This window comes from Anopheles coustani, chromosome 3, assembly GCF_943734705.1.
Source record: "Anopheles coustani chromosome 3, idAnoCousDA_361_x.2, whole genome shotgun sequence".
NCBI classification, from domain to species: Eukaryota; Metazoa; Arthropoda; class Insecta; order Diptera; family Culicidae; genus Anopheles; species Anopheles coustani.
Genome location: NC_071288.1, coordinates 91,082,653 through 91,109,413, shown reverse-complemented (window position 1 = coordinate 91,109,413; position 26,761 = coordinate 91,082,653). Strand labels below are relative to the sequence as shown.

At 45.7% G+C, this 26,761-nt stretch overlaps 5 protein-coding genes across 5 annotated transcripts; all 5 read right to left on the bottom strand.

Moving 5' to 3' along the window:
- Window positions 1-3,146: 3,146 nt before the first annotated feature.
- LOC131258538 (sodium-dependent nutrient amino acid transporter 1-like) lies at window positions 3,147-7,255 on the bottom strand. Its single transcript, XM_058259873.1, has 6 exons — window positions 7,141-7,255; window positions 4,803-5,654; window positions 4,627-4,730; window positions 4,111-4,486; window positions 3,760-4,036; window positions 3,147-3,689 (listed from the first exon to the last, which is right to left on the bottom strand). Exons 1-6 carry the CDS (start codon window positions 7,213-7,215, stop codon window positions 3,427-3,429), a joined length of 1,947 nt encoding a protein of 648 aa, XP_058115856.1. The 5' UTR covers window positions 7,216-7,255; the 3' UTR covers window positions 3,147-3,426.
- A 624-nt stretch (window positions 7,256-7,879) lies between these two features.
- On the bottom strand, window positions 7,880-11,385 carry LOC131269378 (sodium-dependent nutrient amino acid transporter 1-like). The gene is made up of 5 exons (XM_058271729.1): window positions 11,350-11,385; window positions 9,380-9,900; window positions 8,941-9,312; window positions 8,241-8,869; window positions 7,880-8,155 (listed from the first exon to the last, which is right to left on the bottom strand). The coding sequence occupies exons 1-5, from the start codon at window positions 11,383-11,385 to the stop codon at window positions 7,905-7,907; spliced, it is 1,809 nt and encodes a 602-aa protein (XP_058127712.1). The 3' UTR covers window positions 7,880-7,904.
- Window positions 11,386-12,684: 1,299 nt separating this feature from the next.
- LOC131269368 (sodium-dependent nutrient amino acid transporter 1-like) lies at window positions 12,685-15,193 on the bottom strand. The gene is made up of 7 exons (XM_058271722.1): window positions 15,104-15,193; window positions 14,483-14,991; window positions 14,281-14,396; window positions 13,947-14,205; window positions 13,468-13,834; window positions 13,136-13,397; window positions 12,685-13,045 (listed from the first exon to the last, which is right to left on the bottom strand). Exons 1-7 carry the CDS (start codon window positions 15,191-15,193, stop codon window positions 12,792-12,794), a joined length of 1,857 nt encoding a protein of 618 aa, XP_058127705.1. The 3' UTR covers window positions 12,685-12,791.
- A 2,928-nt stretch (window positions 15,194-18,121) lies between these two features.
- On the bottom strand, window positions 18,122-21,471 carry LOC131260783 (sodium-dependent nutrient amino acid transporter 1-like). Its single transcript, XM_058262604.1, has 7 exons — window positions 21,340-21,471; window positions 19,801-20,321; window positions 19,606-19,721; window positions 19,268-19,526; window positions 18,828-19,194; window positions 18,474-18,735; window positions 18,122-18,390 (listed from the first exon to the last, which is right to left on the bottom strand). Exons 1-7 carry the CDS (start codon window positions 21,469-21,471, stop codon window positions 18,140-18,142), a joined length of 1,908 nt encoding a protein of 635 aa, XP_058118587.1. The 3' UTR covers window positions 18,122-18,139.
- Window positions 21,472-24,021: 2,550 nt separating this feature from the next.
- On the bottom strand, window positions 24,022-26,761 carry LOC131260782 (sodium-dependent nutrient amino acid transporter 1-like). Its single transcript, XM_058262602.1, has 5 exons — window positions 26,028-26,761; window positions 25,436-25,551; window positions 25,096-25,354; window positions 24,347-24,990; window positions 24,022-24,269 (listed from the first exon to the last, which is right to left on the bottom strand). The coding sequence occupies exons 1-5, from the start codon at window positions 26,759-26,761 to the stop codon at window positions 24,022-24,024; spliced, it is 2,001 nt and encodes a 666-aa protein (XP_058118585.1).

The following is a 26,761-nucleotide window of genomic DNA, read 5'->3' as shown; positions in this document are numbered from 1 at the left end:
TGATGCTGCCCCGTGCGCGATCGCTGCACGATTGATGGAGCTCCACTGGATGGGCAAAGCATTTAATCCCAAACGGCGAGAGTAAGTTTCGTGTTGGTGTCGTGAATGAATGTGCAAGTATTACTCAACACATTCACCAGCATACCCCGCGATATGCACACCGATCTTAAGCCCGTTGCAGTTCGCGCCCCGCGGAGTGTCGGTATACACAGACGATACGATCACCCCGACTCCCCGCCGCAGCTTCCAACTTCTCTGCCCCGACGGTTTGTTTGTTGTGTCATAAAAGCTGGTGGCCGCTTTTTCCTCCTCGTAAAACCCGAACCACGGTCACCACCATGGGTTGAGGGTTTTCCCCGCTGCAAAAAATAGCAAAACCCGGTAGACCGGCTGCTTGGTGCAGTCAGCCCTAGGCCAGGGGCGCATCGTGTGGCGCTCGCGATCGTTTCCTAAAACGTCGGTGGATAACCCGGTCGCACCGAACGCACACATTGGCAAGCTGAGCGTATCGATCGTTTGTACTTTGCATCAGCATACTGGTTATTTTCTCTATTTCGTCGAACAGAGATAGTTGGCATCAATCGGGCAAGTGAATTTGTTTTTGGCAACCGATGGCATCCGGCGGAATATGCGGGTGTGAGTGCCGCTTCTTCGCAGTTGGTTTCTAGTTATTAGTCAAAAATCAATAAAATGTACCAACCGCAGATTCCCGCTAAACGTGATGGATGCTTGCAAATGGTTTTCGTAGAAAGATGTGCCCTCGTGGAGGGCTGTTTCGTTCGCGTCTGTGTTGATTGGATGACTTAATTCTAAATAAGTGCGCAGATAGGGGAGAAATGTTGTCTTTCCTCTGTTAGAAAAGACGCAACACATTGGTTTATCATTCTACGTTAACTATAAACGTTTTGCCTTTCATTGTACCGTTAGTTGATGTTATTCATTTTTTTTTAAATTTTGATAAACCTTTTTTTTTGCAGAAATATCAATTGTCAACAGTGAAGATGTTGTTTGAAACTTATCTGCAAATCAGTGGTATGTTACATAAACAAGTCCTTTTCGTTTATTTTTCCTACTAAACCACAAGCGATCGCATTGATTCTCTTTTTCCCTGGCTTGTGCTTGTGTTATCTCTTTTTTTCATTTCATTTATCAACACTACACATGCTGACTGATAATTGTTTAAATTAATTATAATTGGAGATTGAAGCATTTGTATCAATTTGCGTACAATGCGGAGGATGAGCTTGAAGATTCCCCGTGAATCTTTCCCCCGTCCCACCATACAAAATAAATGGAAATGCTTCAATCAAGCTGGGTTTTGCAAATTCACATCAGAAAGCCAGCTGATCAACGTGACGCGCTCTTTATTAGTACGAACCCAGTAGATTAGTCATTTTCCTTGATGCACAGGAATGAACTCAAACAGTTAGAACGAGGTGGGGTAAATTGCATTGGGGAAAACACCATTGACAATATTTTTCTAAATTATTGTGGGGTAAATAGCGATGTTATGATTCAATCATAACATTGTGGATTTTTTCTTGCATAAACTTTGTTTTGTTTAGGCATGATTTTAAAATATTTATTTCTATCAAGAGTTCTGTTATTGCCATTTGTATTCATGCAATTTCTATCGTTGGTTTTGTTAATTCCATTCAGACTGGCTACAGGGTACAACAAAGTTGCAGGGTGAATAAGGTTTTAAATTTCATAGCATTCTAACTAAAAATTGATTGTCTTTATATACATATGGTAGTTTTTTTTTATTATGTTCACGTTATACTTAAGAATTATTTTAGTGTGATATTATTTTTTATCGTCCTATCGTCTATAGTAATTTTCCTTCTGAGGGTCGTCATCGGGCCAACAAACGAGCGCACGCTTAAAACTCGAAGTATGCTTTTTTGCCCACGTGGAGTCGAAAGTCAGAATAATGGACCTTGAATTTTCTGTAGATGCTCAGGTAGCGAGCAATCGATGCAATGTTCTGTACTTTTCTTTAAATTTTTGATTGCCGTTTGAGAGGATTTTTCTTAACGGGCTAAACAATGCGCAAATCACAGCACAGTTTTATCAGTAACATTCGGCGATATAATAGTGCTTTTACATGTACGTCAATGAGCACTGCGGCACCCGGTGCAAATTTATGGGCAATAATATAATGGATGCTGGGTGTAACAAAGGGCTCCACAGACAAACGGGCTTGACCGACCCAAGAGCGACAGATGTTAGTAGAGTGATGAACTGGACCCCGTGCAGATAACGTACAGATCAAGTGTAGATACGTACACGTACTTTCACGACGGGCAGCAGGAGCAAGTAAATATTGATGGCAGAGTTTACGCACGAACCAATGCATTTCCGCAGGTGTAACTCGCACATCAGTACGTTTCGATCGTTGATCACGTGCTGACCCAGCACAATCCACTCGCCAGAAGGTTTCGCGATGCCTACGGCCATAGTTTCTCCAATGCGCCGCAAGTGAACTCACATATCGACACCAGACTATACGCCGATCCTATAGACCGTCGGCAAATGTAGTAGTGGGTCTCCAAATTGTTTCATCAGGTGGATTGCTCGAGTGCGACCATATGCCATCTATACGATTGAAGCAGATATTCGTGGCACGGAATATGAAACATGAAAAGTGGAATGAGAAGCGTGGACGGCATGGAACCTTCAATGGGACGGAAGGGGAGCCAAGTATTTCCGATGAGCCAGGTCTTCTTCTTCTTGGCGTAACGACCTCTTGGTCATTTGCCTGCCCGTTAAGGGCTTACGAGACTTGTTTCCCTGTTGTACGTGGATACGTCCTCTCGTACAGGGGAGAGTCTGGTCTCAGTTGGGATTCGAACCCACGCCGTCGAGGTGGTGAGCCCCAGCGCTCATGGGCCGACTTTCTAACCGGCGCTACCGTTCGGCTGTCGCGGACCCCGATGGGCCAGGTATCTGTCCTCAATAAACCTAGTTAAAGATAACTCGGCTATGGCTTCCTAGAAATGGGTAAATAGTTCCATCTCTTTACTTACGTGGATAGGACTTCTTTAGGACTAGAACACAATCCATTATAGGGATGCCCCAGATATGCTAAAAAAAGTTGAAATCCATTTTTTTTTCTTTAACTCTATAAGAAGTTTATTGTCCAAAAAATACAGAAAGCTGCTAAATTGAATACAATAACTTTACAATTTTGAGCTAGCTTGAACTGAAAATGAATACATTTTTCAAAGCTTACATTTGTAGAATTTCTTAATCATAGTTGGCTAGTAGGCGTTATTTTAATATTAGCGACCAAAACCTACAGGTTTTTAGTGACTCCTATTCTACGTTGGTGTTATTTGTAAAAAAAACACATCTTTATAATTTACTATTCATTAGTTGTTTGTAGAATCTTTAACCAAAGAACACTAATTGAATTTCGGAACATCATTTGCTGAAGCTCGGGCACAATGTCTCGATCACGTTGTGGACAATGGTGTTTCCACGGGCACGCTTTTCTTCCGCTCGCTTCCTTACATCCGTTTTGTACAGCATTTGTGTCGTGGGGCTCTCTGGACCCCAGTCCGGTGTTGGGCGACTTGCGGCGATGATTTTGTTCACAAGTCCAGTTTCGGTCCGTTTCGAGACAGCATAAATCGCCCAAATCGGCACTTGTACAACGACCAGCGCGAATAAACACCATCCAAACGCTGCAACGGAAGTAAGAAGAATTGCAAATTTTAGGTCGCTCGACATTCATTGGGTAGCTTCAAAACTCACTGATTAATTCGGACGGAAGTTTTGCGCGGTTCTCGATAGTTTTTTCATTGGGCGTGAAGCTTAAGATCCAGATGATAAAAATCATCATGAATGTGACGAAGCCCCAACAGATACGCCAGAAGATCCCGGTCGATATGCCCAGCATGAACTTTATGTCGTGGCATATGCGATCCACGCCGTACATCCAGCAGAAGGTGACGATTTCCAGGAGCACCAGGGTCAGCACCGTCATTTCCACGCCAAAATCATTGACCACATCCAGAACTTCTAAGCCTCCCTGCAAGTACCAAACCAAAGGGTTTGTTGTTATACAGTTTTCGGCAAATTCCACTTGAAGAATAGATATTCTACCGGAGTGATGTAGACCAGTCCACTGCAGAACCCAAAGATCGAGACCACTGCAACCACCTTCCAGTCGGCGAGCTTGGGATAGCGATCCTTCACACCGGCCACAATCGTCGTCACGATGCCGGTATTGCTGCCGAGTCCGAGCAGGAAAAACATCAGGAAAAAGAGCACGGCGAACACGTTCCGGCCGGCTTCCAACTTTGCTATCGCATCCGGATATGTGACGAAGGTGAGACCAGCTCCACCCAATGTCATATTTTTACTCAGCTCTTCCACTGTAGTGCTCGTAATGCGCGCAATGTTGCCTGCGATGCCGAACACAATGACGCCCGACAGAAGGGAGGTGAACGTATCAAGCCAAGAGATGATCATTGCATCGCTGTAAGGATTTGAATCAGACGATATTTGTATTTGTCTTATGCTAACAGCCTGATTATCTAAGACGATTGACTGCAGTGTTAGTGTTAAGCTCCCAGGCAAGGTTGAGGGATTCCTAATGCGAGTAAAGTTATTACTTACCGGTAGATGTTGTTGGAAAAGTTGTTGTACGATGAAAACACGATAACCGCACCCAGCGAGATGGTCAGCGAGAAGAAACACTGCGCTACCGCTGCTTGCCACACCTGAGTTTAAGAAGAGAAAAATAGATGATAAACACTGAGGCTTCAATCGCAGCGCATATTCGCTATGCTAACCTGAACTGTTAGTAGTTTCTCCCACTGAGGTGTTAGCAGGAAAAATATGCCATCCCAAGCGCCTTGAAGAGTGAAAACTTGTATGAGCAGCACCAGCAGGATGACGTATGGGAAGATGGCGAGGAAGTAGGCCGCTTTCCCGGAGCTTCGGATACCCCGGATCAGGATGACCGTGATGCAGATCCAGCAGAAGAGGAGACACAGTGCGAGATACGAGTCCGGCGTACCGATAGTTCCTGTTATCTTCGTCGAATTGCTATGCATTATGTTCTGATCGAAATAGTACTCCGCCGATGGACGATGAGATGATGTTGGGTTAAATACGATTTCCAGCTTCTCCGAGTCGACACAGTTAGTAGCGTTAAGACAGCGGGCCCATGGCAGTGGGGTGGAGAACGATTCGATTAAGTATCGCACCGAGATCGAGAGAACAGCCGAGTAGAAGCCCAGAATAAGCACCATGATGAGCGTCTGACCGACGCCGACACCGCGCATCAGTGGTGACATATCGTACACTTTCACGCAGCCGCGGCTCGAGAACTGACCCATCACCATCTCCAGGTAGTACAGAGGCCGCCCGACCAGAAACAGGACAATCAGGTACGGTATCATAAAGGCTCCGCCACCGTTTTGCATCGCAACTTGCGGGAAGCGCCACACGTTGCCAAATCCCACCGAAAGCGCCACACAGGACAGCAGGAACTCGATACTGTGGCCCCACTTCGCGCGCCGCACCTCCCCCGATCCGTCCGTCGAGACTTCCGACGGGGTGTCGCGAGCGGTGGCGCCATCCCTCAATTGGCCCAACATCGCGGTATCCGCTGACCAAGTGGTAGGGGTGGTGGTGGTGGTCTGTAAAAGTTAAATATATCGTCAACCATCGAGCTAGTGCGGAAGGAAGGGTGAGTCAGGGTTTTGGGGGTTGGTTGGCGAGAATGCACGCCATTCGGAAAAACGTGACCTCATGGCGGCAAGCACGCCAACGTTGGCACGGTGCCGTCTACCGTCGATATGCCTGATGCAACTCTTACGCGTCTTGAGTGAGAGCGCAGTGCAAGAATATTTCGAAGAATCGAAGGCGCCCTACGTCGCTAGTTGACACAGCCGGTATATTTCTTGGAAGCGAGTCGTTAGTCGACTACCTGCCGTCGCCCTCGCCGCGTTCCGTTGAAGTTCAAGTTCAGACTTCACACAATGCCAGTGCTATCAATGTTTACTTTTGTAATATAACGCTGTGCCGCAGGAATGCGTGGCAATCGCGAATACATGCGAAAAATTTATCAGTTCTGTTGAGTGAAATGTGAACACTTCATTCAGTAAGTACATTTAGCAACCGTTTAGCGAATACAGCAAACATTGCAGGGCGCGGAAAAATCGAACTTCGTCGTGCGTCTGTCGGTCGACTAATTTAATGTTTGTGCCACAACAAGTATATCATAAAATAACATGTTACGTACCCTGTTGGACCTTTCAAGCAGTGCTCTAATATTTACATCTTTTAGTGCGATGCCCACAGCTTTTAGTGAGTCCATCCAACCTATTAATACGATCGCCGGAGCTTTTAAGATAACGCGAGCGTCATTTAATGACTCCGAAGCATTAAGAAGATTGATAAGATAATGCGGGCACGCTTAGTGCGATTGCGATTAGGATATTTGCCTCAGTCACTTTTGTGAAGCTTCAGCGATCGTATTAATAGGATGGATGGATTCACTAAAAGCTGTGGGCATTGCGCTATAAGGTGGTAAAAAATGTCCTGCAAAGCTTGCGAATGTTTCTTCTCAGCCCTTGCAAGTATGTTGGCCCGATTCAGCTTTGTTATAACAATCCCGTGATACTGATCGAACATACAATTGATTGAGTCATAATCGTTCAGATGAAGATTGATTGAAGATGCAACGAAGGGAGTTTTTCTTCGTATATAAACACATTCGCTCATTCGTAATTGCAATTAACCATGTAGCCGTTTAGTTTTACATTTGAGTCACCGTGTGGGATTTTGTTCGGCTGTGAGTTACTGAGAGTAACAAATGAAGTAATAAAATATTAGTTCTCACATAAGGCTGTTTTTCTGCCTAACTTGTCACAATTCACGCTTCTCTTAATGCATTTCGATACACGTTATAAGTGAACGATTGAGAAATTTTGTGTTTGAAATTAGGGAAACCCATTTAAGGGGCATTTAAACAAGCTACACAAACATCTGTTGCTGTTGTCGTGGTTCATAATTGAGTTGATTGCAAAAGGATCAAAACTACATGTTCAATAATTATTTTTTCAACCGCTCAGTACCCCAAAGTAGACCTGTTATTCAATCAAAATAAATTTGTATTTTAACCTTGTCACCATCGGCTTCCGGGTCGTAAGTGTTCGGACGCACCAGGACGTCGTTGAGGTTGCATTCGTTCACCATGATGGCTTTGCTCAAGCTACCAGCTGCCGCACTGAAGACACTCCACTTTTGCTCGTCCAACCGTTAGAATATACTGACCACACTGCAACGACTGCACTTGCCATGCACATGCAAATGCAATGCACGATTCGGTTACACAACTTGGCACAGGACGCTGCCGCTGCTGCTGCTACTGCTGTTTCTACTGCACTCCACTGCTACTCGACTGCGACTGGCTTTCGCTCACCGATCGGCATCCCTTTTTACAACCCTAACGAATGACGCCGTGTGGGTTTAAATTCTCAGTACTTCCCGAACGCACCGCATGGCACTTTGCCCCAACCGAGGGGGGTAACTGCGTTTGAGTGTACGATTTTCCCCGATGCAATAGTGCATCTATCGGCAACGGTTTCTAAACAATTCATGGAACAAAAAAATGTGACCAACAGGCGGGAAGCTTATGTCAACAATGCGTTTCGTCGCAGAACAGCAACAGTTGTTTGCGTCGACTGTGACTTCACGGACGAGAGAGTTTACTTCTAGGTACGCTATGCTAAACATATGTGATAACTGGCAAAAACCCAATACAACGAGAAGGATGACTTTTATCGTACTACCAACGCCGTATATTGTTATACGCGTAAAAACAACCCTTTAACGGAGGTTTGTGTGTGCTCGTGCAGGAATACATATTTGTACGATATTCCGTGCTAGTGAAATAGTTTCCCGTGTAACATATGCACTAGTTGGCGTCTGCGCAGACCACCCTGTTCGTTGATTCTATCTTCCATAACACTGTATTGCTCCCGGATTGCATCATTTTCGGGACCCCAGGATCTGGTGGGGTGGAAAGCGGCCGCCACCTTAGCCCGCCAGCCTTTCTCCTCTTGGGTGTGGATCGCGTAGATTGCCCACAGGGGAAGTTGAAGGATGGCGAAGACGTAGAGCAACCAGCCGGCAACTGAAGGTACAGAGAGAGAGAGAGAGCGAGGGTGTTTCGATGAGTGTTATAAATGATTCATACTTTTGACAGAAGTAGCATGTACCATTGTAGCTGACCGGGACCTTTAGGGAGACGTGGTCTATGAAGCTCACCACCATGATGATGGCGACCAGCGCGGGTGCCAGCAGTCCCCAGCAGATGCGCCAGAAGCGGGTCGTTTCACGCTGAAGCATAAACCCAATATCCCGACAAACTCGATCGACACCGTAGATCCACGCGAAGGTGATGATCTCGAAGAAGGCGAGCGTAAGTGTGACGTACTTCGCTCCGTAGGTATCCAGAACCTCCAGCAGGTCCAGCCCGCCCGGGGTGAGGTACACCACGCTGACACTGCACATTGTCAAGCTGACACCGAGCACAATCTTCCAGTTGGCGACCGTCGGACAACGGTCACGTATCGCCGTGATGACGCTGGTGACCGCGCCCAGGTTACTGCCAATCCCTACGATGAAGAACATCAGGAAGAACAGCACGGAAAAGAGCTGCGGGTAGAACTCGAACTTGGAGATGGCATCCGGGTATGCCATGAAGGTGAGTCCGGCACCCTCGCGCACTAACGTCTGAATGTTGTCCTGGTGGGTGACGTGCGCCAAGTTTCCTAGCACTCCGAACACGATGCAACCGACGACGAGCGAGGTGAAGGTGTCAAGCCAGGAGATGATCATTGCGTCGCTGAAAAATAAACAAGAAATAGGAGTAACTATGTGCGCCTGTGAATTGATAATAGGAAACACAATTCTCACCGGTAAACGTTGTTTGAGAAATTATTAAACGACGAGTAAGCGATGATCCCACCGAAGCAGATTGACAGCGAGAAGAAACACTGTGTCACCGCCTCCATCCATACCTTGGCCGTGAAGAGCGTCTCCCATTTCGGTGTAAGGAAAAACAGGATACCCTTAAGTGAACCCTCGAGGCTGAGGGCATGAGCCAGCAGGATAAAGATAATGACGTACGGGAAGATGGCCAAAAAGTATGCGGCCTTGCCGGTACTGCGGACACCTTTGATGAGTATGGTCGCTAGGATGAGCCAACAGACGACCAGGCATAGCACGAGCTCCATACTGGGCCAGCCCAGACCCTCGGCCAACGAATTGCGGTGCATTATCTTTTCACTGCAAATTGAACAACCGAATCTTTCGCTCAGACTGGCTGACGAAACTCTGCACTGTCGTTACATACGTGAAATACAACTCCGCTGACACGTTCCGGCGCTCCTGCGAGCCGTTGGAAAATGAGCTCTCGACATACCCGCGGAAATCCGAATCGATGCACCGGCTCCACGACTGGTCGCACTTGCTCCACGGCAGCTCGCTGCTAAACGAGAGCAACAGGTAGCGCAGGGTAATCGCCAGCACCGGCGTGTAGTAGGAGATGGCCACCAGCATCGCGATCGACTGCCCGATGCCAACGCCACGCATCGCCGGAGCCATATCGTAGATCTTGACGCACCCACGGCTACAGAACTGTCCCATCGCCATCTCGAGGTAGTACAGCGGACGTCCGATCACAAACAGAACCACCAGGTACGGCACGAGGAACGCACCACCACCATTGTCCAGCGCGGTGTACGGGAACTTCCAGATGTTGCCAAACCCGACCGAGTACGCGATACACGATAGCGTGAACTCGATGTTACTGGTCCACTTTTCACGTACCGGTGCTGTAGGAGCTGCGATCGCAATACTGACGCCATTGATATGCTGCAGGGACGTAAAGTTAGCTTGCGTTAGATTTTTTTTGTAACAAAAACTGCAATTTTAAGGGTTCAAATAAGGGTAGTCCACTTGAGATAAATGAAGTTGCGGATTGTCTAAAAATAGATATCTCTTTTATCTTTATGTTCATCTTCATAAAAATCTTATCTGTCTACCACGACTTTGTAGTAAGTAGTGGATAAATTATATAAATAAAGTTCCTCGTATGTGGGGACACGGTCTCATTCACGTGAGTCGCCCTAGTAAAGTACAAGATTGAGTACATAAATAGAATGTTCCGATAATTTGTTTGGTATTCATTTGACAGCAGGTTGTGTTTCATCTGCTAGTCTCTCTGTTGTTCTCTGCTTAAAGTGCCACTTATCGTTTCAACAACCGTTCAGATGTATTGCCGTATGCTCTCACCCTGCTCAGTGCACTCACTATTCACCTGCTTGGTATCTAATGCTCAGCTTTCACTTGCCACAACGGGTGTAAAACGATAAAACGAAAAGTCCTTCGTCCGTTGGCAGACTCAGACTTGGAAGTCAATGAACGAATCGCTCGGCGATTGTTTATTTGCACCTTTGGTTGCTTGGTTCAGCACCTCATTGAATCGCCATAGCAACGAGTGACGGTCGGTTTCTTGTAGTGTCAGAATACAACTGGGTTGAGCGGAGGTTAGGATTTTTTATTTTCTGGCACATCTGATTTCCCTTTCTACCAATGCGGGTGGACGGTGTTCAGTGATAGGAAATGTTGACCTGAAGTCTTCGGTATCAAGCGATGGTCAGATTTTTGAGCACATGTTTGCCAACTTTGTAGTGTCTGTGATGATGCTCCTGCAGAATGTCACACTTTCTACTTTTCAAACCGTAGGTCTTAATTATCTCTCGTTCTTTACGATACGATTCTTCTGTCTGGTGTATATAAAAACAACCTGACACAACATTGTCAACATTGCGGTGCGATCCCGTTCAACCTACTTTTTCGATCGTGGTTCACGGGGCCAGGGAGATAATTGTAGGCGAATGCTTGCCATACTTGCGTCGCTTTGCGTGTGAAATATTTAAAACGCGGAAATTTGAGAACGCGATGAGATTTAAATATAGTTGGATCTTGAAATCGAATCCGCAAGCAACAGGCATAGGTATTTAAAATGATCGCACCGGCGGAATGGCGGCTGTTTAAATTTATTTTGGAAGTATACATCAACCACTCCCACATGCAATTTCGCATACACGAACACTCAATGGCACTGTACTGCTTTCGCTGGCCTTAGGCCAAAAACGCGCCACATTGGTTTCTGCTCTTAGTGGAAGGAAATGGAGGAACGCAAGGAAATACTACTTGAGACCGGAAACTGCACTCATGAATAATCCATAAATCAAACAATTAATCTCACAGACGACAGTAGTGAAACGACTATGCAAGATGTCTACGCCAATCACGTACGGTCAATCCTTTGGCGATCGTTTTAGGTGTTTCCATTTGATCCTAAGATATCCCACTGCCTTCCCTATCCGACTCCGTAATCCGACAGATCGTGACAGTTGGAGTTGAGCTGGATCGGTGTTCGGATTTCTTGTGGCTCCCTGAATTCACCGCCGTATACAACCACTGTTGATGCACTTAAGCGCAGCGCAATAATTATTGCGACTGAGAATGCGATTATGGTTACGTTAAAAATAAAATTATTTCAAACAAGGGGCCTCGATGCTCCTCCGCGGGAAATGTACCGGTAGAAGGTTTCGTTGATACTGACAGATCAATTGATAGTAGCGGGTATCCATCCGCAACAAGTATTTTGCCGGATTACCGGTTTCACGTCACAATTGCGCAGGAGCGGGAGCTTTACGAGGAGCTGCGCAGTGGGGCTTGCAAATCTTCAACAACCGGCAGGATGCGAGTTTAGGTCGCTAACATTACCTTCAAAATACTATAATGTGTGATATCTAAAATTGGTGAGTGAAATGATATTTTAAAGAATTATCTTTAAAAAAACATATCAATTCCTAACGGATTTAAGGTATGGGAATTACTTTATTTAACATCGTTCATTGTCTCTCTCTTTTAATATGTCCCAGGACGCTTAACTGTTTCGGTTCTGTCCTGTCTATTTCTGTAACGGTCAATTACTTGGTTTTACTTGGTTTCTTGTTAACGCCAATAGAGAGCGGGAGCAAAGCGGACAATGATGATCTGCCTCATGAGTGCCAGTGTTGATCAGCTGTTTTTACCGCTCCAACAGACGCACGTGGAGCACTCAGTTGAAGACGTATATTTTTAACCTGATTTTAAAAACAGGGTGCCTATATTGCCTGCTCTGATAAAAGGAGAATAACAGAGAGCTTGATGGAGATTACCAAAGGGAATTTCCCTGTTTTCTTTTCTAAATCTTCGAAATCGTTCTTATCAATGTTCCATTGCTACATCTACTTACTGTCTCAGCCCCCCCTCAACTATGCCGACTGAATTTCTTTAACATGCTTCAGACAAATAAATCGTGTTATTCTACGGGTCACCCTGTTAACGGTCGTAGCTTTCTTGAATGAAAACAAACGTGCATGGGGGTAGTACGCAGGCGCTCGTATATTCATTGCTGGCAAAGAAGCAATGAATGGCGGTCACGGTCAAGGAACAAAATCGCGCGTAGTTGCGGACGGATGGTGTTATGATTAAAAGGCACCGTACCGCGAGTTTCCCTAGGAAGCACTCTATCTCTCTCGCTCTCTCTCTCTCTTTCTATCTGATTGGTTTATTTTTCAATTACAAAATGCATCATCGCCGCTCGTTATTGGCTGCCCTTTTGCGCTGCGATGATAAGATAAAGATGCACGCAACCACCGTTATGGTTCGATGCTAAATAGGCTAAACAGTAATAGATTTATTGTCAACTAGTGAAATACCACGTTAATCAGCTGCCTAGTTCGTGGGCTGTGCTGCTCGGAAAACTGACGTTTATACTGTTCAATATATTCTGAGTAGTTGGTCCTTGTGATCGGGTCCTCCGGCCCCCAGCTGCTCTTGGGTTGGAAGACTGCTTTAAGTCTGTCGAATGTGAATTCTCCATGTCCAGTTTTTAGAACGGAATAGACGGCCCAACATGGCACCTGGAGCACTGCCAGCGAGTAGAGGCACCAACCGAAAGCTATGGAAAAATGGAAAAAGCGTTAAAATAACTGTTGGATGAAGTATTTACAACTGTTTGGAAATTTTTCTCAACCAATAATACTCTCACCGTTGAAACCGAAGGAAACTTCCTGAGCCTTATATCGGTAGAGACTGATTAGGAGGATGCAAAGCAAAGTAGAGGGAGTTAAGACACCCCAACAGATCCGCCAGAACTTGCCCGTTTTGATATCAAGCATGAACTCGATATCTTTGCAAATACGGTTAACTCCGTAGATCCAGGCAAAGGTGAACAGCTCAAATACGGCGAGTGTAAGCGTCACCAACGTTACACCATAGTAGTCCAACACGTCCAGAACGATCAAGCCTCCCTGTTTGATAAGAATCAGTTACTTAAAAATTCAGTTCATGATGATTTTTTAGAAGATTCCTGTCGCCTACCGGTGTGATGTAGATCAGGCCAATCGCAAATCCGGCCAAACTGACCCCGATTACTATTTTCCACCGCGTGATATCTGGTCGCTGATCGTGGATGGCCGTTATGACGGTGGTAACGATACCGATCAGCGTTCCAATGCCGAGCAGGAACAGCATGAAGAAGAACAGCACCGAGAAGAACTGCGGTATGAAGTCGAACTTTGCTATCGTGTCCGGGTAGGTAATGAACGTCAAAGCGGCGCCACCCTGGACCACCTTGGACATGTCGGACTGTCCGGTAATGTGCGCTAGGTGGCCGATCACTCCGAAAACGACGCATCCCGCAATGAGCGAGGTGACCGTGTCCAGCGAGGTGATAATCAAGGCGTGTCTGTAAATAGAAGGGAATAGTGGATATGTATGTAAACTACTTTATGCGTCAGTATTTCGTCATATTATTGTGTCAGTGCTTACGTTCTATGTACATGGTATTCACTTCTTACTTGTAAATATTGTTGGAGAAATTGTTAAACGATGAGTATACAATCTGTGCACCGAAGCAGATACTCAGCGAGAAGAAACACTGCGTCACGGCCTCGTACCAGATTCCTATCGTGAGAAGTTTATCCCACTGCGGCTGAAACAGATACGTGATTCCCGTCCACGCACCTTCCAGGGTTAACGAACGAACCAACAGTATGGCGATGATGACGTAGGGAAAGATGGCCAGAAAGTAGGATGCTTTTCCGGAACTTTTAATACCTGGAAAGATGGCGAAACAATGATAAAGATCAAAATCGATTGGCTTGGTTTTGCTCAAGGATATCCTCGCAATACCTTTGATAAGTATAGCTATAATACAAATCCAGGCTATGATGAGACAAAGCGTAAGTTTCCAGTCTGGATACCCCAAACCGTTGTCCAGCGTCGCAGCGGCGTGCAAGACCGTTTTCCTTTAAGGTGGACAAAGGTTTTAAAAGTACAAAATCATGAGCCATAGGAGGTATCTAACGGAGATTTTACTCGGAGCTTTACTCACTTAAAAAAAAGTTCGGCTGATGTTTGCGGTTGCGTTACGTTAGGACCCAACGAGAAGTTTCCTTTGAGGGCCGAGTCGACACAGTTCGTCCAGCCGGGATCACATTTGCTCCAGGGTAGCTCCGGACTAAATGAAGGGACCAGGTACCGCAGGGTGATGGCCAACACCGACGTGTAGTAAGTTAAAACTATGAATATGGCGATGGTTTGCCCGACCCCAATACCCCGCATAGCCGGGGCAAGATCGTACACCTTGACGCAGCCCCGGTTGGAGAACTGGCCCAGTACCATCTCGAGATAGTAGATTGGTCGTCCGATAATAAACAGCACAATCAGGTACGGTATCACGAACGCACCACCTCCATTCTTGTAGGCGGTGTACGGGAAGCGCCATACGTTGCCAAACCCCACTGAAAGTGCCACGCAGGATAGCAGGAACTCGATGTTTTTACTCCACTTTTCTCTTGGTGGGCGCCCACTCTCGGTGGGTTGTGTCCCCGGTGTCGTAACCTTTAAATTAGTGACACAGAAATGGTGGACAGTAAGATTAGGTTGATTCAACAATTTCACTACCCTCTGCAAACGGTTAGTTTATCTTCATTCGCCACTTCCTTCAACGTACCAGAATCTGAGAATTCGCAATATTTGTGGTTCCGTAATCAGGGGAGGTTCCGTTAACATCGTAGTCGCCAACGTAAGCACGGTTTTCCATGGGAGTGAATGCACTTTACACTAAAAGGCAAAGCAATAAATACCACACCACACCACAATAAACCTATAACGTTCTTATCACTCTTTGCTCTATTTGAGAAAATGTTGTTTCTAAGGTTACAATGAATTCCCTCCTGGCAGCGTTCAGCTTCAGCACTGACGAACATTTGCTTTCAGACTGTCCATTCAATCCAATCACTCCACAACTTTATATCTTATAGTCGTAATACGTGAGGAATTGGAATGTACAGCGCGCAAAAAAACTTTAACTCTTAAACCACAACTAACAGCAGGTGACACTCTGCTCTAAAACAAACAAACACACACTATCACGTAACGCCTGTCTGGGATTAGGCAAGCTGTACAGTTCTACTACTATCCTTCTTATCTGAATGATCTTCCCCGTAATTTTAAAAGTTTATGGCTTTTTTTATTACCGTTTCTTCTATGTTTCAGGTTTTCATTCTCGCGAATTTATTTACCTGAATCTTTTGCAAGCCAGATGTTAAGCGATTCATGATTTATTTTATTTATTTTTCAAACCACGAGTTAACCCTCTTTGAGATTTTTTTTTGAACATTTGGTTACGTATAGGACCGCATCATGAAAAGTTCCGTTCGCAAACCGATGTCGTTGGCCATTGTAGGTGTTCCTGTTTCCAGTTTGATGAATCTCGAGGCGCCCCTCCAATTATCTCCAACGTAGTCCCGATTCTCCATTCTGAAGATAGGCATGTTACACTTGTCCTGCTTTGGTCAGCGTCGCGCATAGACTAACCAATTTATCCGCGTCGAGTGGTCTTTTATCCTACCTTCCTTCTGGTGCGGAGAGGGTGTGTAACGCTCGTAAAGTACCCCTCAGACCGGTTTATAAAACCCCCAAAAGTTGTGTGTTCGTAGGTTTTTTCTATCACATAATCCGTTGTCTTTACTGCTCTCCCTTCCCTGTTATAAAACATGAGGTCTACTTTAAATAGTTCCATTGGTATAAATCACGAAACGGAGTGTCTATGGATATTATTCAGTAGGCTATGGATTAATCGTCCTACTTGGCCGTTGTTGGTGTTGCCGTTTCTATTTTGGTGATCGTGGTGGCTCCAGTGATTTGCAAAAAAGCCAATGGGTAACGTGGTGAGACTCCCTCCAATATCCCCCATGTAGTGCGATTCTCCATTCTTCAGATGGGTGCCGCACAGTTGTCTCCTTTGGTCTGCTTAATGTAGGATTCTCCAGAAATATCTCTTTGCCACATACAACACTCGGCACTGAATATTTCCTTTCTAGTTCCAAACAGAGTTCAGTACACTTTCACAATACGAAAAGCGCTATGTGACATTACCCTCAAGAGCAGGGATGTCAAACATGCGGCCCGCGGGCCACATGCGGCCCGCGGGCCACATGCGGCCCGCAAGAACATTGGGTGCGGCCCGCGACGCCTTTGAAACATTACATCGAAAGTTTGGATCCTTGAGTATTGGCTTATAGCAAATACCAAAATATTTAATGTAAATTAAATGTCACGAACTGCGAATTGCAAGAGAACTGAACGAATGTCAATTTAAACAATTTCAATAAGAAAGTGATATGCAACTTTGCAGCAAAGGTTTTACACAGATTTTTCTAGACAAGTGGATAAATAGTGTTTATAGAAAACAAACGTGATGAACTACTAGACCATTCCAAACAAAATAACAAATGCGGAGCAATAAGTTAGCTATTGTAATTATATACCTTTACTTTTCTAAAATCATTAACAAAATACACAATAGTGTTGTACTGCAACATATATTTCAATAAACTTGATTTGAATTCGTTAAAATTTGGAAAACGATTGAGCAACAAACCCTCTCTTTTACTCAAAATTTGTAAATTTCATAAGAAGTAATATAATATAAAAAAATGTGAAAATGTAAAACATGATTGACTGTTAAGATAAAACCACATTGATAAGAACATTATTTTCATCACTCCAATCAATTATATGGTTTGGCCCGCGAGCCTATTTTGGGAGAAAATGCTTCCCGCGAACCAATTTTGGGAGGAAATGCGGCCCGCAAGGTGAAACGAGTTTGACATCACTGCACTGTTCGACTTCAGGTCATAGAAAAGGGTGCTCAGGTGATCAGATTGCTTGTAAAGATCCTAGGGTCCGCTCAAATATAGCATCGGGCGCAGACTAACCGACTTGGCGCGATTGAGTGGTCAAGTTATTGCAGCTTTCTTCTGGTGCATAGAAGCCGGACACGAAGCTGAACCTTCAAAAATTTGCATATTCGCTGGGTTTTTCCCGCAAATAATCCGTCTCCTTCTAATCTAATGAAAGAGTTCAAACCTAGTTTGGACTGAATTCTGACCTTGTCGTTTGTAGTTTGTTTAGAACTCAGAACATTCTCTCCCTATGGTTCGTGATGTTGGAATAGAACGTAACGAAAGGTGAACCTTATCCGCGCTAGTAATATTCAGTAGAAAGATGGCGGCTTCACGTTTTTGAATAATTTCATATTCATGATGAAAGTTTAACTTCTTTGTTATGTTTTGTTATGCTAACTTTACACCGAGCTAGTATACGGACAAGCTTCCATAGCAATTTATTCTAGTGTTAAACTATAGCACAAACGAGTTTTTTAATTGAAGTAAATAGCAAACGATCAACTCAAAATGAAAATTTCATTCAGGTGATTCAACGAAAATGGGTTCATCTAGAAAATGTAAAAAATCATTTGAAATTATTGAAAATTTTCTAATGGTGTTACATTTATAAGGGTTAGATTTTCGGTGCAAAATGGAGCAAGGAAATGCAAATGCATCAGTCGGATAAGTAAACTACATATATTTTCTTATTTCGAGTTAAGAGGAGTAGAAAACATATACATTTATAATAATACACAGTTTACAATTATTGGCCTAAAGCCAAACCTAACGTGATCACAATTGGTGTAAAAGCTGCTTTACTCCATAATCTTTTTCAGCAGTTTATGGATAAACGTGCCGGACTGGTACGAACTTTGTTGGTTGTATTCTTCGATGAATTCGGCATACTCGGCATTCTTGGTCGGATCCTCCGGGCCCCAGTCGACCATCGGTCGCAGGACAGCCTTGCAGCTTTCCACCCACGTGTGCCCATGCTTCTGCAGCAAGGCATAGATGGCCCAGCACGGCAGCTGGAGCACTGCGAACGCATACAGACACCACCCGATCGCTGTATGGGATGGAGGGAAAATAGTGTAAATTAAAATTCTATCGAATGGTCAACTATATGAGCCTAACTATAGTTTTACGTACCATTGAGGCTGTAAGGTGCATCAACCGGTTCGTAATTAATAAGACTGACCACTAGGATGATGAATACTATCAACGGGGTCACAATACCCCAACAGATGCGCCAGAACTTGCCCGTTTCGATACCGAGCATAAACTCGATATCCTTGCACACGCGATTAACGCCATAAATCCAGGCGAAGGTGAACAGCTCAAACACCGCGAGCGTTAGCGTCACCAACGTTGCACCATACTTGTCCATCACATCCAGAACGATCAAACCTCCCTGTTTGAGAAAAGTAATGGTTTTAAAGTTGATCAAAATTGAGAATTATTGCAATCCGCTTCCAAATTATGGCAATCTAAAGCATTACTCACCGGTGTGATGTAGATCAAACCGATTGCAAATCCGGCCACACCGACTCCGATGACAATTTTCCACCGCGTAATATCTGGCCGCTGATCGTGGATGGCCGTTATGACGGAGGTAACGATACCGATCAGCGTTCCAATGCCGAGCAGGAACAGCATGAAGAAGAACAGCACCGAGAAGAACTGCGGTATGAAGTCGAACTTTGCTATCGTGTCCGGGTAGGTGATGAACGTCAAAGCGGCGCCACCCTGGACCACCTTGGAAATGTCGGTTTGCCCTGTAACCTTCGCCAGATGACCGATCACCCCGAAAACGACGCATCCCGCAATGAGCGAGGTGACCGTGTCCAGCGAGGTGATAATCAAGGCGTGTCTGTTTGCGAAAAGACGGTTCCGGTGTAAAACAAACTATTATCTAGGGAGCATTTCAGCAAAAAAAAACCTACCGGTAGATATTGTTAGAGAAGTTGTTGAACGAAGAGTAAACGATCAATCCACCGAAGCAGATGGTCAGCGAGAAGAAGCACTGCGTGACGGCCTCGTACCAGACTTCGATCGTGAGAAGTTTGTCCCATTGAGGCTTAAAGAAGTAAGCGATCCCGGTCCAAGCACCCTCAAGGGTTAACGAGCGGACCAGCAGAATGGCGATGATGATGTAGGGAAAGATGGCCAGGAAGTAGGATACTTTACCTGAGCTTTTGATGCCTACAAAAAAGAAGGCACAAGTTGATTATTAGCAAACCCGTTCGTTTCCTTCCAATCACACTTGGATGGTGACTCATACCTTTGATCAGGATGGCAATAATGCAAACCCACGAAACGATGAGACAGATCGTAAGCTTCCAATCGGGGTATCCCAAACCGTTGTCCAATGAGTCAACTTTGTGTGTGATGGTATTCCTGTAGAATAAGTTGAGGAGTTTTAGAATGTATCATCGCTTGATCGCGCCGTCAAGTGTGGAAGGAAAAACCCACTCACTTGAAATATAGTTCCGCTGACGTTTTCGGTTGCGTTACGTTTGAATCCAACGTGAAGTTTCCTTTAAGGACCGAGTCGATACAGTTCGTCCAATTGGAATCGCACTGGCTCCAGGGCAACTCCGGACTAAACGAAGCGACCAGGTACCGCAGGGTGATGGCCAAAACAGCTGCATAGTACGTAATCACCGTAAAGATGGCGATGGTTTGCCCGACGCCAATACCTCGCATAACCGGTGCAAGATCGTACACCTTAACGCAGCCCCGGTTGGAGAACTGGCCCAGCACCATCTCGAGATAGTAGATTGGTCGTCCGATAATAAACAGCACAATCAGGTACGGTATGACGAACGCACCTCCTCCATTGTTGTAGGCGGTGTACGGAAATCTCCAGACGTTGCCGAATCCGACCGACAGGGCCACGCAGGATAGCAAGAACTCGATGTTTTTACCCCATTTTTCTCTGAGTGGTGCTGCACTCTCTTCGGGGACCGTCTTTACGTCGACTTTCGTATGCTGTACCTGAGTGGGAAGAGGAAAACGATAATGAGATAATAATGAAACCGGTTAACGAATATTTGGAATCATTTCCAATTATCTTGCCATCTTTCGCGGGGCAATTCTTGAGGCGAAAATCTTTCATTCAATTACAGCTAGCTTTTGTCATGGTTACCTTGTCGATGCCGACAAGATATTTGTTATAAGCCAAAATCTATTTATTCAAACAGTTATCTCGCAGCGAATGCAGACATAAAGTAAACACATTGAGTAACTGATAGTTTTTCGATCATAATGGTGTTGCTTTAGTCAATTAGAGTTGAGCACGTGTTGGTTTAATTTATAGTTTTTACTTCGCAACGTGTTTTCCCAACCACCCCACTCGAACTCTTTGCGAAATTCAGTTGCTTGCTCTAGTGCTTGCCAATTCGATCGTGATTAATTGTCGTTACTCGTTCACTTTAACGTTCCATGTTCAATTAAATCACCCTTAAATCGGGTTTTGATTGAAAAAGTATCACAAAAGGACCGAACTGTCACACGTAACAGGGCGGTCTGGCGCCACCGGATTTCCTTCAATTGATTCAATTGATCTAAGTTGGCGCCCACGCCTACGCGCCCGCACCGTGTCGGCTTTCGTTTGGGTTTTCTTCTGTTTTGTTTTGGTGTTATGTTTTCACTTCTGGCACCACCGGGCACGTGCTTTGGCACAAAGCACACGGTTGGCGGGCGAGGGTGAGGGCGGGGAAAAAAACGGACACAAACACAACAAACCAGAAGATTCCGATTCACGAAATCCCCTGTCGAGAATGGCACCGGCGAAAGGCGAACGAAGATGAAGCAGAGACCGGGCGTATTTACGTAATGGCGGGGCGTAATGGAGAGCCCCATTGACACGATGAGTCACAAAAACCCGTTTGGCGGGGAATCCAAAGCCGACGACGGCTTGGAGCTCGCACGTGTTGGTAGCGTTTTTCGCCGCTCGCGGTTTGGCGTTCTGTTACACTTGGACACTTTCCAATAAGCCGCCGCATCGTCGTACCTGGCCGTTGTTGGCGTTGCCGTTTCCATCTCGGTGCGCGTCATGGTGGTTGTGGCCATTGGTGTGCAGGTAGCCGATGGGTAGCGTGGCGGCATCCCCTCCGCTCTCCCCCACGTAGCTTTGATTCTCCATGCTTCAAAGATGGATGTGCTGCGGTGCGCTTTGATTTTCTTTTTTCTCCTCACTATGGGGGAATTCCCCTGGCGTCCGGTTTGGCGTAGGTTTGCGCTAGCAACCAGAACAACCTGCCTAGTGGGCACCACTACCGACACCTAAGTTTTGCCGCGGGCTTCAAACACCGTCGAACAGTTCACTTTCACAACACGGCACGCGGTTTCTCCCACCACCTCAACGGATCTGTTTGGGGCCAAGGCAATTGGCGCTCCAACGCTCGGGTTGTGCCGGTGAGTAGGTCCGCTCCGTCGTAGCGTCGCGCGCAGACTAAGCTTCTTGGCACGATCGGGCGGCAAATTTATTCCAGCTGAATGCGCTCGCGTGACACAACAAATACCAGCAGCAACGCCGCGAGTAAAAACAAAAGAAAACCTATACCAATGGAGCTGGACGGCGGGGAGGCTGGGCCGTGAGCAGTGGCGGGGGACGGGGCCAAACCCGCGTGTCGGTGATCGTGCAGCTTCCGCTGCGACCGGTCTGACAAGCCTACAATAAAATCGCGAGTTTTTGTGGGGGTTTTTCCCGCACGTCGTCGATCGTCTTCCATTCCCCGCAACTCCGCTCGATCTTTGATAACAACCTAGTGAAGGTTTGGTAAAGGCCATTTTGGGATGAATTCTAGCGAACCTGCGAAACGTCAACGGTTTGTTTTGGCGATACCTGCCCTAACACAGGTTTACCCTTTCGGTTCGCGTCATTCATTCGTCGCCCACGGTTTGATCAATGTCGCGCATCTTCATCTCGTTCTGGTGGAATAGGATCGGTTTGTTGACACCTGCCTGCCCGCACCCACACACACACACACACACCCGATCGGCGGACCCAACCGATGCCAAAAATGCTCCATACAGCTTGACGCTTAACACGCAACAGGGCTGGGGGATTTTTTGTTTGTTGTCATTTTCATGCCAATGCGGGCCGGTTTCAATCTCTTTTTCTAATCGCGTGCAGAACTGCATCAAATTTGCACACATTACCCTTCGCACAACGGGATTAGATCATCGAGACATGTACGCTTTAGATGCGTTCAAATTTAATAATAAAAATTGTAAAACTAATTTTGTTTTTTATAGCGAACAAATGACTTATATTGGACCTTATTTTGTGTACACAACAATATATTATATTACAACTTTCATTGCATTTAATTTTTTTTGATACTTTCCTTTTGATAACACACTTTTACCACAATGTGCGAACATTAATACACAAAAGGTACTGTGAGTCTTTGTTGGTCGTAGGGTTTCCGGTTGCAAATTAGGGGTTTGGAGTTGACTCACCGAAAGAACACATAACATTAACATAAAAACAATGTTTTAGATATTTCTTTTGGATACTTTTTTCATGCAGTATCCCGAGCTGTGAAATGTATAAATAAATTTTGTTGGACTTATTTGTGTACTTTTCTTCAATGAAATGTATTCCAACCTAAATTTGCAGAATTAGATTATTTAATTTGATTGATACTTTCCATTTTAGAAACTCATTCGTTTCACAATGTGTGCATCTTGTAGAAGATGAGAACGGTTGTTGGATGTTAGCGTCGACTCATCGCGCTTTCACCCAAAGAATGTTAAATTGGCCAAACGGATTTTCCTTCCCATTTGCTTATCTTTGTTAGTATGATTCTACGAATCCATTTAACGCGCAACTGCAATGCAGGGATGTGGAGTTATCACGCGACAAGTCATACTGCCATGTTAAATAAGTATGTATGCACACATACAAGGTGTCATGATTAGAAAACGAAACCCACCCCCTGCGTCATCTTTGCTTCCCACGAAGGACTTTACTGTAGCATAGTTCAACGGAAAAGGAAATTGAACTCACGCAACTGATAGCTTTCAATAAAATCCCAAAATACAGATAGATTGAACCGTCAGACCAGATTGGTTGTTCTACGAAATAAAAAAAATTGTGTCGGGAGTTCCAATTCTAGCAGCTTCAATTCCAGCAATTTAACTTAAAACAAATGTGTCATGAAGTCCATCCATCTAGTTCTATTTCGAATGTCGGTGCATGACTCTTTTCATCTTTCAGTTCTGAGTGTTTCTAGGTTTGGTTGTTTTTATTTCGCTTTCCTTTGAACTACATCTATTTAACTTACTAAAACACGGTCCGATCAATCCGAGTTTCGTCGTAGGGAGTTTAGTGATTAGATTGCCTTTGAGGCATCAACAAACGTTCGCAACAAATAGTTGGAATTGTTTATTGTGCTTGCTGCAGTTTCATATGAACGATTCGCAATCCTAGTGGGCCATTTGAATAATTGATTATTATTCAAAACATAATATGCAAGAAAACAAACTATTCGTTGCTTGACTATCTACTTTGTTTGGAATGTAGTGTTAGGAAATGGAATCGTATTGTACGGGAACGAAAAATGCAGGTTACTGGACTTAATTAGCTATTCGCTTCTAAAATCTTACCTAAAACACTAAATCTGCCTATCAGATAAGTTTCATGTAATCTTAAATGGCATAGTTCTACACCCTAGTAACTCATTCTTCAGCTGAACACATTGTCGAAAATTCGTCTCGCAATCGATCTGTTGCGTGGCAGTGCCTGTTCGGCCTTGTACACCGATTCGTGGTACTTGGCGTTCAGCTCCGGGTCTTCGGGGCCCCAGTCGTGCGTTGGCTTGAAGCAGTGAACAAGGCGATCGCGCCAGTCCGGCTCCTTGCGCTTGAGGAAGGTGTAGACGGCCCAGGCAGGAAGCTGTAAGACGCCCGCGGCGAAGATGCACCAACCAAAGGCTGAAGGCAGAGAGACGGAAGGCATGGTTATTTGATTTTGATTAAAATACACTCAATAGCTGATGCTGGTCACTTACCATACATTCCATCGGGATAGACGTAGCCGTTGAAGGTGAACGATTCGTACGTAGCGATGTGATATATTAGGATGGCCGCCAACAGGGTCGGTGTGATAAATCCCCAGCAGAGGCGCCAGTAGAGCCCCGTCTTGATGCCGAGCATGAACTCAACGTCCCGGCAAATGCGACTTACACCGTAGATCCAGGCAAACGTCATCATTTCGAACACGGCCAGCACAAGCGCCACGAAGGACGCGCCATAGAAGTCCAGAAAATCGAGCAAGTACTGACCACCCGGTGTGGTGTAGATGATGCCGATTGAGAAGCCGACGATCGCGATGCCGAACGCGACCAGGGCCGGCGGAAGGTGTGGAAAGCGGTCCCGGATCACGGTCATGATGGTTGTGGCCATGCCGACGTTGCTGCCGATACCGAGCACGAACAGCATCAGGAAGAAGGCGACCGCAAAGAACTGCGGCCAGAAGGTAAACTTGGCGATCGCGTCCGGGTAGGTGATGAAGGCCAGCCCGGCACCGCCACGGACCACCTGTTGGATATCGGGAGCTTCCAGGACGTGGGCCAGGTGTCCGATGACACCGAACACGATCAATCCGGCAAGCATCGACGTCAGGGTGTCCATGATCGACACGATCGTCACGTCCCTGGATCGTGAAAAGAAAGCCAAAAGATTGTAAAATTCATAACTTGTTGCATCTGTGACAGGACATAAAAGAGCTCTAAAAGGAACCGGTACTTTGGTAACCTACCGGTAAACATTGTTGGTGAAACGGTTGTACGACGAGTACATCATCACATTTCCGAAGCAGATTGTAAGGGAGAAAAACACTTGCGTTACGGCCGCATACCACACCTTCGCCTCCAGGATGCGGTCCCATTGGGGCTTGATGAAGTACAGCATGCCGTCACCGGCGCCCTCAAGCGTACAGGCGCGGATCAGCAGTACCAGCATGACGACGTACGGGAATATGGCGAGGAAGTACGCCACCTTGCCGGAGCTTTTAATTCCTGAAGAATAAGATAATGGAAACGAATGATGGCCATATAAGTTGATCTTGTCTTTTCAACCATTACTTAGCGTTTACGTACCTTTTATCAACGTTAAGCATATGCAGGTCCATGGAACGAGCAGGCACAGGACCAAACGCCAATCGGGGATGCCAATTCCATCATGTATGCTGTCTGCCTCTTTTAAGACATCTTTGCTGGAAAAGTAATTGAACGTAGATCTTTGTTTAATTCTTGTCTCGAAAACATAAGTTATATTCATCGGGGTTCGTTCGATCAGTTCTGCAAGAACATAAAAGAAGGCATGCTCTATCGAGTCGAACCCTATATACATAACATTTCCCCTAATGTTCATTATTATGTCCTTTTTATGCATTTTTCGTTCGTATGCAAACATTCGTTGTAAAAGAATTTATAAAATATGTTTTTGTTGTGGTTATAATAATTTGTTACGTCATTTTAAATATGTTTCTTATGGGGTTATAAGACGAGGACAAATTTAATTTTTTGCGCACAATTCCCTGCTTGCTCCGTAGAAACCCCGTTCGATCGATGTCTTTCAAGAGTAAAAGAAGTTCTAGATAATTGTCACATTAGCGCATCTAGGCTTTCCTATTAAATAATCCAGCGAGTCCTCGAAGCTGAAATGAATGGCCTAGTTTTCCTTACTTACACAAAGTACAACTCGGCAGAGGTGACCGCCCGCGTGGAGTTCTCCTCCATGTTGGTGATGAGCCGGGAATCGATGCAGGTAGCGTTCCACGCATCGCTGCACTCGCTCCACGGCAGCGGATCGCCAAAGGACGCGATCAGGTAGCGCATGGTGACGGCCATCAGCGACGCATAGTACGTCATCACGATGAACGTCGAGTAGGTCTGCCCGACACCGATGCCTCGCATGGCCGGTGACGCGTCGTACACGTTGATGCAGCCCCGGCTCGAGAACTGGCTGATCAGCATTTCCAGGTAGTAGATAGGCCGACCGACGAGCAGCAGCACGATCAGGTACGGGATAACGAACGCACCGCCACCGTTTTCGAGGGCCGTAAACGGAAACCGCCAAACGTTGCCCAGACCCACGGAGAGTGCGATGCATGACAGCAGGAACTCGATATCTTTGCCCCACTTATCGCGCTGCCCTTTGTTGGGCATGTTCTTGACGAGGTTCATCTCGAGCAGCGTGGAGGGAGTGGAGGCAACGGAGTCGTCTGAGGAGTGCAGGTGGTTCACCTTGGCAGAGTTCGTTGGGTCCGCCGTAGTATTTAGGTCGGTGGGCTCGATACCCGAGCCTACTTCCTTTGGCAGTTCGTTCTTGCCGTTGGCAAGCTCCTGGCACGACTCCAGGGGTGTTCGGGTCGTCACCAACACTGGCTCATCGTTCTCGAACGCCGGATTACTGGTGGCCAT